Here is a 15775-nt window from a genome sequence, read left to right as displayed (position 1 = left end):
TTCTTATATTATATTATATAAAGATATATATCTTCTTCCATAAATTTATGTTTAATTTTTAATCCATTTTTTATGTGTAGTTTGTAAAAAAAATAAAAATCCATCATTCTCCATGTTCTTCATGGTATAGTCCATTCAAACTTGCTTCATATTTAAATTAAAGTTCAACCCTCTGCTCTATCTCTGCATGTCTTGTTATATTAGTAAAGTTCTAAATAAAAGCCATCTTTCACTGCAGATCATGACACTCAGTTGATTTTACACTAACAAAAAATTAATTACTCCTTAGTTATTTTCGTGACATTTAACTTGCTAACTGTCTTATGATGACTTCTTACTTGCTAGTAATAATCATGGTTTAAATGTATTTTTATTTTAAATTAGCCAAAATAATTTGATTGTGTACTGGGCTTTGGCGGATGAATGTTGGCTTAATTAATTGAGGGAAAATATGTAAGGAAAAAAACAATTGGATGTAACTCTCTTTGATATCATAGGAAATGTTTCTTAGGCTCCTCCTAGCCCTGACAGGAGGTGTGTATGGTATGCGGGTATAGCACTAACAAGATGGAGTAGGGAAATCCTTACTTTCATAGTGCTATTGTATGGTAGTGCGTTTTCACGGTTTTCCTTCCTGATGGGTTCTGTTTTGCCTTAAAACCAGGTGGACATAGGAAAAAGAGATTATCTGGATTTTGGTGACTTGACTTCTGGCAGTTGGAAGGCTCTTCCACTAAAACTTATCAACAAAACCCATGCTTTCGTGCCCATTAGACTTACTATTAATGCAGTAAGTACAGTAAACTTCCTGTATGTGAAAGCTAACTGCTTGTGATACTGACTTTTCATACCAAAACACTTTGTTATATGTCATTAAGAAACATACCCTGGACTGTTGATGTAAGATTCCCAAGAAATCTTTGGTTAGCCAGGAAGTTTTTTTTTGCAGAGTGGTAATCTGATACAGCTGTAATGGTACCAACAAAAATGCTTTTGTGACTGGTGTGGGGCTTTTTTTTGTTGGTGTGGTGGTGGTGGTGGTGGTGTTTTTGTTGGGTTGGTGGGTTTTTTGAGGGTTTTTGGGGATTTTTTGGTTTGTGATTTGGTGGTTGTTTTTTTTTTTTTTTTAAGAGCACAAGGCAGCAGATGGATTGTGTTGCCTAAACCTTCCCTCTGAGAAGTTAGAGATGTATTCCACTGTTGAAGAGGAATAGCTGACTGCTCAGACAAGCAGCCAAACTTGCTTCCTATCAAATTTAACATATTCTTTCTTCCTCTGCAGGAGCAAAAAGAGGAAGACCCATTACTCTGCTTTGTCTCCCACTAGGCGATAATAGCCTGTATTGGCATTACAGGCTAAAATATGCTCCTCTCTGTATCTATATGGAAATGTAGATTTTGAGTTTTTGGCTGGGCTGGCTGCTGTTGTGCTGTAGGAAGAGCTGGTCTTATCTCCTTATCTGGGAGGACCAGAAAGGATTGACTTTATGCTTATGTTAAGATTGGATCAGGTCGTCTTGGTGACCAGTGAGGTTTGATCTTGAACAGCAAACTTCCTGAAGACTTAAACTAACCAGTTCTAGTTTGTCTCCTTTTTACTGCAGAAGGGTTTCTGACTAATTTTAGAGAGTTTGCTGAACTATCACATACCAACAGAAACTACAGGCTAATCTTTGAGTGTTTTTTCCAAACTACTTTGGTCATTCAGAATGACCTTGCATCCCTCACTTTTGTCAGTGTCGTTGTTACTGACAATTAAGAGATGTAATACTTCTAATACTTTATTTCTTTGACAGAATGCAGTAGCTTGGCGTTGCTTTACGTTTTCCAAGGAACTACTTAATCCTTCTAATGAACAATTGCTCCAAATGGATGCAGGTTCTCAGACAGCAGCTCCATCAGTTGTAAATCATGTGATACATGCGAGCTATGATGGCCAAGTGAGTAGTTTATTGTTGACTGATTCTTCCTGTTACTTGCTGTCTGAAATGACAGTTCTGAATATCTGTTTTCAGTAATGATTTTTGGGGAGTCTACCTATTTGAGCAGTATAGTTTTGTTGCTACAGGTTTGGGTGTTTTTTTGTTTGGTTTTTTTTGTGGGTTTTTTTTTGGTTTTTTTTTTTTTAATAATTCCCTCACTTAAAATGACTCAATTGATTTCTTTTCCAGGATCCTGAAGCTTTAACAGTTTGGGTTCTGTTCCATGCACCTAAGAAACAACTTTCTTGGTCAGGTATAGAAACTTGATTTTCATTTAAACTAAACCAAATTTGGCTATTAATGCATGCATGTGTGAGCATTGCAAGAGCAGGCTGCAAACTTGAAATGAAACTTTCCATCTTTGGTTTTTGTGTTGTAGTATTTCAAATATCACATTCAGTTTTAGTAACTGAAGGAGGCAGAATACTTCAGTGTCTTACTCTTTTAGATGTTGACAGGGGTATTTATACTTAAGTATCAAACCCCACAAAGTGGTTATCTGCTGCAAGATGTGTGCAGTTTGCTTTATTCCTTTTGCTGAGAGAATTAAATCGTCACTTAAGAAAACATTACATTGACTGCAGAATAGACAAGAAATGTGAAGAAACCTCTGAGTTTTTCTGGCTTCCTAAATAGTAAATAGCACCTATATCAACTAATTTGGCTAGTATGCTAAGATGGTTTTTTGTTTGCTTTACGGACAATTTCAGCCACATTTGACAGAAAGGTAAAACTCTTAAAAAAGATCTTGCGAGACTTCGTTTAAAAGAAAAAAGGTATTGCCAGGGTAACCGAGGAGCTTCTGTTAATATCCCCACATCGTTAATATGTTAGGCTTGGACAGTAGCTGAAGTGAGACACATCTATAGGAATGGCCTTTGCTGCTGGAAGACTTGCTTGCTTTTGTGACTCATGGAATTGTTCCCAGATTCCTTGGGTCCAGCGGACGAATTCTTGGCAAGAGTTGATGTGGAAGTGGATAGTCCAGGACCTACCAGCGTGATTAAGAGTATTCCTCTCCGAGCAAGAGCTGGAACAGCAAGGATACATGCTCCAAAGGACTTACAGGTTTGCATGTATTTACAAAGTGTCTGTTAAGAATAGTTTGCCTCTTCCGGCCTACTTATTTTGTCATGTTTGGTTTTATTATTTATATGTATATGTTTATGCATGTATACGTACACACTTATTTACTTTTTCCAGAAAATGAAACTGTGTACTAGCGTGGGTTCAACATCCAAACAGCAGCTGCCCTTGAAAAATGCTGGAAACATTGGTGTATATTTGAAAGTTAAGGTAGGTTGGCTTCTTCCTCTTGAAATAATGAATTTGTGCCATTAATGTTGTATTGAAACTAGAGCTGAGCCTTGGGATCCTAGCTCAACTGTGTGATTTGACCAAAGGTCTAAAAGTTTACATAAAGAGAATGACAGATAAATGGTAAAGAGATTAGCTCATGTTACTGGAAAAAGCATATGGGAGTTTTGTTGCTCACCTTTGGTTATAGTTCTTTTAACAAACGTCCTTTTATGATTTTTAACAAGCGTATAATAAATACGTAGAAGTAGTGAATCCCGTGCTGCACAGCAGATGTTAATTAGTTAGTGGAGTAAAGCCCATTTGGAGCAAAGAGGAATATTAACATGGGGAAGCATCTTCATTTTCTAAGAAGGCTGCATGAGTTTTCACTGGATGTCTTGCCAACTCAAGTATGAAGCAAGTTCTTTTCAGATATGTGGTCCCTTTACTTGACTTCAATTTTCTTGGGAGTCCGTGGAAAGTATAGTCCCAGACTGAAAGGTAACTAGACACGTTTGAAGCTAGCATTTCAAAGTCAACAGAAGGAGAAGGTCCCATCCTCTGCCCTTTTTTAAATTATTATTTTTTTTATTTTAAAGAGTTGTGAGCCCATTGTTTCTTGGAGTGGAGGCTGTGTAAATAGGATATGTTACTGGTATCACAAATGCCACATCAATGTGATGATACTGGCTACTAATTGATAGCAGTAATGGTTGGTACCACCATCGAGACTAGTGATGGTACTTCACTAGTGGTGTACCATTGCCATATTGTACTTACTGTTGAATTCTTTAAATCTCTTTGTGGCCTCTTCAGTGTTGTATACACAGCTGATACCTTAAGACACCTCTATTAGAGGTATTTGTACTGTAGTGCCCAACTTTAGAAGAGTTTAACTAGTGCAGGGTTATGGGAAAGTTCTCAAGGTGCTAGGTATACTTGAATTGTCTGAACTGTATGTGGAACAGATGCATAACCAAGCTGTATTTTATGTTGTAGAAATGTTTACTCCCTTAAAATAATTAACTAACCCTCCCTTTTTCCTTTGCCCACCTTCAGACATCAAGTCAGGACAACTGCTTTACTGTGGAACCTGAGGATCTTTTCCTTCTTCCTGGAGAAGAACAGGAAGTGACTGTCTTGTTTTTTCCAAAAAATGTAACAACCACAGAAAGGTAACATGACTGACTTGATACCGCCTGTTTTAAACAGAGCTACTTTTGACCTTAAGGTCCTGAACAAATTGAAAGTTTTACCCACAAGGGAAACTTGACTTCAGTTGTTTTCATTAGATTTTCAGTCATTACAAAGTAGGTTTTTGCTAAGGCTCACCTGTTCCATAGATTCCCTGCTTGCTGTACATAGCTTAATGAGTAGCTAATATTTCCCATCACAGATCAACAGATGTCCTGAGACTTGTTTAGTGTAAATAAATGGAGTAATTCCCTGAAGCCCTTTATATGGTAATTGCTTCTAAAGTATAGCAAAGCTTTAAAATATGTATCTTCAGCAGCCCCTTCAGTTGCTTCCGTCTTCCTCACCCCACTGAGATAAGGGAAATGTTACTTCTATTTTGCATAAGAAAAAAATCTCAAGCACAGATCAGGATCGAAAGTATTCATTAATTTTGTCTGCCATAATCAAACAAATTTTGGCTGTAAATCCTGTGCAACACTAATGTAGATGTTCCCTTTGCAGATGTAAGCACTTACATTTTTGTGCATTAGCACTGGTCTGCAAAATAGACTTGGTTGGTTCAAGTGACCATTCTGGTGTCATGTAAGAGATTTTTGGCAATTGCAGGGGTCAGACTAATTTCTCCAGAGCAGCTTTTCCTCTCTCGCTGTGTGTTTTCCAGCTTCTGCTGTAACAGAGCAAGAATGGACAGAGGAATCTGTCCAAAATATGTTCAACTTCACTATCTAGCTTAAGTGGGCCTACCCAGGGCATTTAATTAAACCACAGGAAGTTCTGTGCTAATGTCAGTGTGATCCTAATGGATAGACACACAAGGTGATTAAGCTTTTCTTTCCCGTGGCCTTATGCATGACTGATTTACTTTACAACCTTAGGTACTCAGTAGGGTTGGAAACTTTGCAGTCCACTTGCAAATGCTGCCAAAAAACTAATAAGCTAACTGAAGCAGTGATAAGAGTTCATGTTCCCTACTGATGAGATGCAGGGCTGTGTCAGTAGTGACTGCTAGGCTGAAGGTTTTTGAGTTTCATTCCCGACTCTTAAGTGCATCTGTCCTATAGCAAATGCTTCCGCCTGTTCTTTAAAAGCTTGATGTCTGGTTCCCTGTTTGTGGACTCAGTGTAATATCTGTCAGCAATCCCAGGAAATAAAGTGAGGAAAAAATCTTGGGCTTGTGGCTGAGAAATGCTACTGTTGTGAACAGGATTCAGGGTTTGATTTTGGCGCTCCTGGGTATCTCATACTTGTAAAACTGCATTGATGTTTCACAGATATTTGAAAAAGTATCTCTTTGATATCCATAGAGACAGCCAGACATTGTTTCTCATCAAAATTAGTCTGTCAAAATAATCTGAAGTTAGCATGGGCGAAACATTACTTGCCTGGCTATATAGCCTTTGAAATACTTACCTGAACCATTTCAAGATTGAATACTTCAGAAGATTGCTTGAGGTACATGTGGTATGCGTATTGAAATTTTGCTATGCCTAAAGCTGGCCTTTGTCATAAAATTAAAAAAAGTATTTGTATTTTCCCCTTAAAAGGAGAGTTTAAAAAGGCCTATTGACACTATCTTTCTCAGCTATGTTTTGTTTTCATCAGCTAATCTTGTTCTGTGGTGGGATTTAATGGTATTTATTTATTTTTAAAGTACTTTGAAAGTCCTTGTGCTTCCATCTGGGCCTCAGTATGAAGTGGTGATAAAAGGTGTGGTGGTGCCTGAGGAAAACAGAGCTGTGTCTGCAGCTGCTGGCTGCTTAGACATCCCACCCATTCTCTCCAACAAGCAGTTCATTGCCTGGGGAGGAGTAACACTTGGAGCATCAGTGTAAGTATAAGTTGGGCAGCTGTTCATATAGAATATCATGTTAAGTATTTTTAATTTGCACTTGAAGTAAAATTTCCATACTGTCCCTATTCACATTAATAATCCACAGGTGATAGACGAAGCTCATTTGTGTCTCAGATGAGAGAAGCAGTATATTACAATTAGGTTTTTTTGTGCAATAATTTTTCGGAAGCAAACTGTGATCTTGTTTGAGTTTTTTGTGTACTTCAGGACTCTTTTTAGTTATTGTTACAATAATATCTGATTCTCTAAGACTTGTGTCTTATGTAAGTAGAAATGTAGTGGAAAATATTTTCCAAGTAAGTTGCTGGAAAAATTCTGTTGGTTCTTTTGACACTTTTCTTACTAGAAATAAATCTCTATGCTTATTTTTCTTCGGTTCATCCATTAAGAGTAGAAGAATCCAGTCTGGTAGTGTAATTGGGCTATTCGAATAGCATAAACTGTTGAACATCGCTGAGTTAATTTTTTTTGAGTTTAAATGTGTTCCAATGTTAAAAATTTTAGTGATGGAGGATCGTTGCATCCCTAATTCTAATTACTTTATCCTTCAGATTAGTTCATTTTTAGTTTCAAATTTGCAGCTTCAGTATTCCATGATTTAGTGAAGCTGTTCATGTCTAGATACACTTTTGTATGTAAAGGCTGCGAGTTTTGCAGACCTCTGGACTTTACTGTATTACTTCAGAGACTAATCCGCTGTTGTTTTGACACTGAGCTTTTTGAGGAATATAATAATGTTCCCAGTTGTTGTAAAGTGATCCATGTTTGTAGCCAAGTGCCATGTCTGACAGCTATATTCTTATTTTTCTGTTTTGTTAAGATAGTGTATTTCTATCATAGTGGTTTTGGCTGTTTAGTGTTTGGGAATTACTTTCTCTTTCTTGTATGCTGCTACCTTTTTATTTTCTGTTCTTCCTGAAGAAGCTTTGATTCACCATTGGTTTTAGGAATCTGTAATGATTTTAAAAATTTTTGTTCCAACAGAGTACAAAACAGTATCTACCACTGAAAACTTAGGAGAGGCTTTGCTCTCTCTCCATACTCCTCTTTGATTCTAACTGCGTGATCCGTCCTCATCCTTGATGGTTTTACCAGTTTTAGAGCTTATCACATCCTTCTGTGATTGTTTTTTGACTTGTTAAAATGACAGAGACACTTGCTGTCAGAAGCTCTTCTTGCTGGAGAGGTTTCCCTTTTCTGTTGGGGAAGGATCTGAGTACCAGAAACCTGGTCAATGCCAGGATATGTCAGAGAGAAGTAATTTACCTTTTGGTCAGTCTGGTGCTGCCAAGCAGCCGTAACTTTCAGTGGTTCTGTAATGATGAAAAGTACATGAAAATGAAAAGTTATCCTTAATTTACTGCTTTGTAGCTGTTCCAGGGAACAGACTACTGGGCCAGACTACACACAAGACTGTTTCTGCATAACTAGGTGGCTCTGAGTAATCTAACTATAACTGTATATTAAAGTGTGTTTTTAAGAAATTTTTGTTTCACACAACTGCTGCTTGCTTTAAAAGTTCAAGCTGTTAAGTACAGTACTTGACCTTCAGAAAAGCTGTATTTATATATATATTTTGAGGTTGTTTTGCTGTATGAGGATTGATGTGTAAATCGTGTACAATATTGTAAGGTCTGTAGGTTTGAAAATACAGGAGTAACTTTCTAGCTAGTGTATTCTGTTGTACCAAGAGGTGATTTTTTTAAAATTGGCTATCCCATTTTCATTGTTTCAGTGAATACACATAGGCAGATAACTTACATTTGCTGTAAAATAAAACTAAACTTCATATTTTTCAGCCAGCAGAAGTTAACTCTAAGAAATGACTCTCCATCTGTGACCCAGCATTTAAGACTGTTGATAAGAGGCCCAGATCAAGACTGCTTCCAGGTAACTGTCATTAAAATTTCTCTTTAATGTTTATAACAGCTGTCAGGATATGTTTGTAATAAAAATGTCTTTGCCCTGAAGGATTATTCCTTTATAAATGTCAGTGACTAGCAGGCTGCATGAGTATTTGCCCTGAGACTGCCAAGATGGACATGGTAGCAGAGCTTAAGCAGCACTGGCAACCTTAGAGAGAGCAGAAACTGTAACTGTGCTGCAGGAAATTGGAGCTCAGTGTACAGCTCTTTTAAGCTGCTGTAGCACAACAGAGCCAATACCTGGTGGAGTGAACAGTCAATGGCACCTCTTGCAGGGGGGAATCCAGACCTCACTTCAAGGTGTACTTGAGGGAGGGAGGAAACAAAAACTGGAATTGGCTTTTGGGAATTAACACAACCACAGAAGTTTTTGTTACGTAGTCTGCATACCTTTATATCCCCTATATGTTCAGATCCGATATCTAAAACCTTCAACTGAGAGGACATTAATGTAGTGCTGGTTAAGCTCAGCCTTACCGTATTGTGGATTGAAGGCCCAGGACTCTGTGCTCTAAACTGAGACGCATAGATTTGCTCACTGTGGGGTTATAAAATATCTTGAACTTGATCTTTTCTGTTGCATATTAAGCATTTCATTGTCAGCTGTGTTAATCCAGGCTTTGAAAAAGTTAATTTTGGGTTACCAGTGAAGTAAGTCATATTACTGTATGTTTTTCCTATTCTAGTCACTCGCTTCTATGTCTTTGTTTTTATAGCTGCAAAGTATATTCGGATCAGAAGAACGTTTAACTAGTAATTGGGAACTCAAAATCCGTCCCAAAGAAGATACTAACATATACTTGGTGTTTACACCTACTCGAGTTACTTGCTTCTTTGCAAAGCTGGAAATCAAGCAGCTGGGGATTCGATCACAGCCAGGAATTAAGTTTACTGTAAGAGTCCCAACCTATCTTCTAATGTTTTTAAACATATATTCTTTTTCATTGTTATTTTAAATCTAGCGCTGAATGGCTGTTTCTATTGAGAAGATGAAACCTTTCAAGATATACACTGTGCATATCTGTATACTTGTTAAAGATTGTGTGGGCACTAAATTTTACCGTTTGAACATTAGCCTCAATTTTGCATGGACTTTTTTCCCCTTGTGAAGGAAGAAAGATTTTTATGTATTATGTTAAAAGTAGCACAAGACTTTAACTCAAGAACTGTCAGAAAATCTGAACTTGTATTGTTTTATAGGTAGGCCTTAAATTAATTTTTAGTAAAACTTGAAACAGGTTGAATGAACTTAGGCTTTCTTTTATTTCTTACAAAGTCTTTTCAGTTCACATTTTAAGCACTTTAATTTGCTGTTCTGTAACTCCTTATATAGTTTACCGTAGTTGTACAGTTTTGATAAGAAGCTTTCTTTCATTTGAAGTACTTTTTTGGTTGGTTTTTTCCTTCCCCCAGATACCGTTATCTGGATATGGAGGAACAAGCAATGTAACTTTGGAAAATGTTAAAAAACTGTCATATAGTTACATTATAACACTGGATGGATTATTGCCTGGAAGATTAAGGAAAGCTTCCTTCTGTGTAAGAAATATAGGTACTCGGGCTGCCTATGTTAAAGCACTGTGCTTTGCAAACACACGGACAAGAACACTTGTGGATCCTCAGGTAATGACGATATCTCCAGAGAAGTTTGTACTAAGAGAAGGAACACATGAAGTAAGTATGCTACCTGATTCTGAGCATGTTTTAATAATTTCAGTTAATATAAATGTGATCAATGAGAATGCACCTGACTCTTTCTTTATTAAAAATCTCACTTAAATTGTGTTAAATCCTTTTTCACTTGTATTGCAGTCATTTGTTGACTTGGATTCTAAACTAGTACTAACAATAAGATTATTTCTTTCTGAGTATGTTGTTTATTTTATCAGGTGATTACTATAACGTGGAATACAATGGAAAGGGAAGAGAATGTCCATGGAATACATGCTTTGCTAGCAACAGTGGTTTTTTTTTGTGGAGATGAAGTTTCTAGGCAGCAGTATCGTAGGTAAGATGTACTTTGCTATTGTTACGGAGGCAGATGTTTAATAAGAAGTTAAAACTAGAGGTGTATGCTACCATGAGTGGTTTTAACATGCTTCCAAAAATGGCAAGAACAAACCAAAAGACATTGATGATATGGCGAGATGTAGTAAATCTTACATCTGGTAGGTTGTTTGGTGGGGGGTTGGTTTGTTTATTTTGGTTTTGTTTACATACTGTAGCTACAATCCTAGCTAAGGGTTTTATTTTCTTTTTACGTTCTTGAATTTACATGTGTTGAATTTTGGGGAAAATATGTGCACTTTGTTTTGTATGGGAATAGATGTGTTCTATCTTGGTATCTCTTTCCATCACATATGTAACTTTAATTTTTAACAAAAATACTCATGAAAGGAGTAGTACTGAAATTCAAACGTATTAAGTATTTGAACAAGATTTGCACCTTAGGTTGCTGAATTCTGTTAACAAAGACAGTATTTGAGTAGATGTGTGTGAGAGAGAAATAACATCTGTGTATGCTTGTAACACACAATGAAATTTGTAGAATATATCTTACTGAGCTTAAATTGAGACTCTGTTACTCTGCATTTCAATTTGCATAACCCAAATGCACAAGAATGGCATACTCTGCTTTTAATGGCGTAACTGGCACTTTTGACTAGTGCTGTGTATAGTGATAATGCAAATTGTTAAGAACAGGCAGAGTGCTGCTTCAGTAAAAGCTTTAATCTACTGATCAACAGAGAACCCATTGAGAAGCTTGAGACACACTTATTCAGGTAGCATTGAATAAAAAATGTTTCCAGACTCTGGACATTGGTATGTGAATGAGATTATTTGCTGCTGTTATCATTAGTAGCAGGTATGCCATTTGGTTCTTGAACATAATGGTCTAGTTGGTTGTTTTTTGGTGGGAGCTTCTCTGAAGTTTCCCTTGGTAAGTTGAAAGTTACGCTAATTTCTTGAAATGACTGAGTACTGTAAGACAGTCAAACCCTGTTCTGTAATTGTCTACTTAGAAGAAGAATATAATGTGGGACTCAAGTGCAGGAATGTGAAATGAATGATCTGCCTAGTCTGCCAAATTGTAGCTCAAGTTCTTTGTTCCAAAAATCATACGTAGTCAGCCGGCTGGTAAAGTTGCTTAGACCTGAGAGTTAGTAGTGCTGAGGTATTCTTTCCACTTCCATGGCTCTGACCATATCTGAGTGCCAAGTTTCCTCTTACTGACCTGTATCTTCCCATTTTTGCCAGGACTACTTATATCCTCATGCTTCCCAGTCTTTTTTGTCCTGCTGGCAGTCAGGCTCCTTGGCTCCATGTTGCTGTTGACTGGCACCTGCTGCCACTCTGCCACTGACTAGTCCCTTTTTCTTCAAATTCACTCACAACCAGAATAGGGTTTTCCTGCTTCCTGTGGTGATAGAAAAATCACTTGGTTGCCTGATGTACTTATCAGAAGTCTAGGTAGGTGTGACTGACAGCAGAGAACCAGTATCCTGGAAAGACAAGTGTATGGTAGACATTATTTCACTGGTTTCTGTGCAGCAACATAGCAGGTATTTCTTTAACCTTTTTAAGACTATGAAAAGATTCAGTTTAAAACGAAAAACCACAGATTTGAGCTTGGTGTGTTTGAGAAATAATAAAGTTAAAATTATGCTGGATTCTTGCCAATCTTATCAATTATTTCAAAATGTTGTTTCCAGTGACTCTTATTTCTTTATCTCTTTAACAGAGCTATACTGTACAACCCTGAGGCAGAAAAACACATAATCTCAGAAAACAGCTTATTGAGAAACATCGTATTTGATGAAGAATTTCAAGGGGAGCAGCTTGTGACAGAAGGTAAGCCTATGACTTGGAGGGTGCGAGGGGGAATACAAGAAACTTAGAGTACAAGTAATCGTCATCCTAATGAGAGAATATATTTCTATATTGAATTTAGTTATACATATAACAGGATAAAATATTTGTTCCAAAAAACACATTCTGCTGGACATCCTTTTGCAAGACCTAGCTTTGTTATCAAGTTTCTGGATATGTGTAAATTCTAACTAAAAACACTTCTATGAATGATATTACTCTGTCTTAACAGTAGCTTAGCCATAGGTGAGCTAATATATACAAATATTATTAATGGTGCCTGCTATCTACTCCACAGCAAAGGAAATAATGGTTGGATCAAGTGTATCCTGTGTTAGAAGTGTTCCCTTCTTCATTCTGTCTGTTCAACATTAAAATGGCTCAAAGCAAAGGAGAAAACTGACTTAATTATTAAACATTTTGATAAAACATTTTATTTTTCAATCATACTCTTACATTCCTGACCTTTTGGATATTTACAGGTATAATAAATTAAATAATCAAGTGTTAGATTTAATAGACTGAGTGATGGAAAAATAACTTCTCAAGTTGAACCTTGAATGTATGAGCTGTATTTGTTAGGGTGAAAAAAAAAAAAGGAAGACTTTACTAATCTGATTCTATGCTAAATTATAGTTTTATACCATCTGTCTAAAGGTGGAAAATATATATCTTACAATTAAAAAGTTAAAATTGGTGTCTCTTTAGATTTATGTTACATCTCATGTTAATGTTGACTTGTGCCTGATAAGTGAATTTGTAGTAAGTAATTTTTTGATCTAGGAGATATTAGCAAACAGATTATTAACTGGGTCTATATCCTGAATCTCTGTTGTGTAATTTCTGAGTATTATAGATTTTTTTTTTCTTATTAGAATTGCTCTGTTACTTTCATTTTTAGTATGTGATATTCCACGGAGGACAAATCATATCTATCTTTTTTATGCAAATATGCAAAAGATTATCCTTTCTGTGATTGGATATTCTGTTTTTGATCAGGATGGATTTCAGCAGTCTCCTGGACATGATTTGGAATCACAGAGGTAATATAATTATAAGTGTAACTGTCAGATAACACCTAACTGAAGTGCATCTGCTTTCATTCAAGATTTTCATCTCAGTAATGAGAACTGACTTGCTTTACAAGTGAAAGAGCTGGCTCTAGAATGAATATCTAGGTGGCTCTTCTCACTATTTTTCTCTATCTTGCCTGTTTAAACTGTTACAGTAACTTCTAAACTATTCCCACAACTTCTGTTCCTCATCTGAAGAAATGTTTTGCTGGTTTTTGGTTGGTTTGGTTCTTATACATACACATTTCCAAAGTGCATTTGTTGTAATCCTAATAGGACTTCATTCCTTGTAATGAGTTTTTGATGTCTGGGATAGAAATAGAGATGTATTATGAAGGCTTAATGACCTTTCCCTTGCCTGGGCTCTGTGCCAGCCTCTCGGTGCAGTGTGTGCTGTACTTATCGAAAGAATGGTTAGTGCTGAGGCTACTGTTACCCTCCTCACTCACAGTGGTCCAGTACTGGGAGGATTTCTTTGAGGACTGGCAGAGATCTGGTCTTTAAAATGGACTTGCCACTTCTGTTGAAACAGGTTGCTGCAGCATTTGGTAGCCTTGAAAAGGGAAAGAAACATCCTAATTCTGTACAAGTCTTACTTACTGAGATAGTGTAGCATAAAAACAAAATAAAGATGGGTTGACATTAATATTATAAGTAATATATTTGCATAGGCTGTTTCTTGAGTCTTCATGTTTTATTCTTCTCAAGATACAGCTACCTAGGTGAAGAAAGGGTCCTACCTAGTCATGTTGTGTTTAACAGCCACGTATGTAGATGTTGTCTTGGAATTTCTTGTACCTGTTGAACTCCAGATGCTGAACACCTGACAGATTTATCGACAAGCTAGGTTTTTGTCACGCATAGCGGAATTGTGAAGCTAGAAGTTGTAATCAAATATCTGCAGCAGCAAGCAGGACATTTCTCTTATCTGGTGGTTGTCATTTGTTTTTTTCCACTTGATAGCCTTATCAGTTCTTCTAGATCTGAATTTATTCTGTCTAGGCATCGTGAGGATCTTGATTTCCTGAGTAGACTGTAACAGTTAGAAGAGATCTGAGTGTGTTCTAATGCTTACTGCAATCTTGTTTTCAGATTCGAGAACTTCATTAGAAATATCAGTGCAACTTTGGATATTCTTCCTGTTAAAGGACCTCAGGGTCCTTCATTACCTGTAAAAACTGATGATCTGGTTCAGAATACATCAGTCACTCAACAGACTTGGACTGTTAAACCTGAGTACTTGACTTTGACATCTCCATCTATCAGTAAGTATTTTTGAAGTGAATAAAATAAACATTCTAGTAGTAAAATGACTGTGTTGCATACCATGTTTCTAATTATTTTGTCTTGGTAAATGTGGCTTGGCCAATAATCTTCCTGCAATAGTGTTACATCTAAACAATAGACTTTGAACCCAGTTTTGATTAAATTGTTAGAGGTAGTGTGCTCTGTGTGTGTGTACATATAATATGTACTGCATACCATGAAGATTACAAAGCATTGTGAAGGTAAAAGTAGGTCAGAAAAGCTTTATCTTAACTGATACATCTCTGAATCTTGGACACTTCTGTGGGTTTTTGTACATGTTCGTTTTTTATACCTTTTTTTAATTCCAGGTGGAACAACAGATACTGGACATGTAGAACTTGTCAACAATTCTAATAGGACATTGACATTTGAGCTTTCATGGCCAGCTCACTGCCTTACTATAACCCCACAACGTGGTGTTATTGAACCAGAGTAAGCTTCTTTTTACAACTTTCCTTTATGTGTGAAAGTGTTTTGAGGTTTTGTAGGAATTTATATTTAGTTAATGTAGGAATTTAGCTAATTTAGGAATTTTAATTAGCTTTTAGGAGTTTATTTTAATTTGTCAGCTAATATGCAAATCCCATTTTTGTATTTATCCTTTTATACTTTCGTAAAGGGGGAATGTTCTGCCACCTGCAAAGTTACCTAGAGGCCAGGAGGTTTCCATGCTAGGAAGTACTGTTGTTATTGCATAATTTTCCAGGAGCTAGATGGACAACAAAGCTGAAGTTTTAAAAATCTCCTTTCACAGTAGTTTTTGGGGCTTGTTTTTTTTTTTTTGGCCTGGGTTTTTTTCGGTTTTTTAGTTGGTTGGTTGGTTTTTAGGTTTTTTTTGTTTTTGTTTTTGTTTTAAAAAAGATTTCCCCTTCTTCCCAACAAACAAACAAACGAAACCAAAAATAAGCTGTTACAGAATGCTTCTCTTCTGGGGACTTAGCATTTTCTTTTGCAAGTGTGCTGATAATCATCAGAACTTGATTGTGTGGGTTTTGGAGTTTTTTTTGGTATTCTGACAAAACTGTTTTTTGTCACTTAACTTCTGTTTCCCAATACCTGTAGGTATGAAAAGAATGGCAAACCAGTGTCAGATCACCTGTGTCTTAACTAGCAGTGTTTGGGAACAGTAGTCATAAATTCACTTATTTATGGGGTTTTTAAGGTCAGTCCAGAAAGGCTTTTAAGGCTTGGTTACTATTCTCATCTTAAAATCTCATCTCATGTCCCACTAAAACTTTTCTTGCACTGCATAATTTTAAAACGTGTTCC

At 36.6% G+C, this 15775-nt stretch overlaps 1 protein-coding gene across 1 annotated transcript in view; it reads left to right on the top strand.

Annotated features, from left to right (window-relative positions):
* Positions 1–664: 664 nt before the first annotated feature.
* LOC104543463 (centrosomal protein of 192 kDa-like) overlaps positions 665–15775 on the top strand; it is a gene marked incomplete at its 5' end in the record, with an annotated part of 34112 nt that continues 19001 nt past the window's right edge. The window contains 15 exons of the mRNA XM_010188082.1: positions 665–790; positions 1797–1940; positions 2172–2235; positions 2911–3050; positions 3186–3278; positions 4341–4456; positions 6130–6306; positions 8130–8220; positions 8972–9148; positions 9669–9929; positions 10145–10263; positions 11998–12107; positions 13027–13168; positions 14291–14463; positions 14815–14938. Coding sequence (XP_010186384.1) covers positions 665–790; positions 1797–1940; positions 2172–2235; positions 2911–3050; positions 3186–3278; positions 4341–4456; positions 6130–6306; positions 8130–8220; positions 8972–9148; positions 9669–9929; positions 10145–10263; positions 11998–12107; positions 13027–13168; positions 14291–14463; positions 14815–14938 — 2057 coding nt within the window. The remainder of the gene's footprint in view (positions 791–1796; positions 1941–2171; positions 2236–2910; positions 3051–3185; positions 3279–4340; positions 4457–6129; positions 6307–8129; positions 8221–8971; positions 9149–9668; positions 9930–10144; positions 10264–11997; positions 12108–13026; positions 13169–14290; positions 14464–14814; positions 14939–15775) is intronic.

This window comes from Mesitornis unicolor, unplaced genomic scaffold, assembly GCF_000695765.1.
Source record: "Mesitornis unicolor isolate BGI_N332 unplaced genomic scaffold, ASM69576v1 scaffold52777, whole genome shotgun sequence".
NCBI lineage: Eukaryota > Metazoa > Chordata > Aves > Mesitornithiformes > Mesitornithidae > Mesitornis > Mesitornis unicolor.
This window is presented reverse-complemented; position numbering and strand designations above follow the sequence as displayed.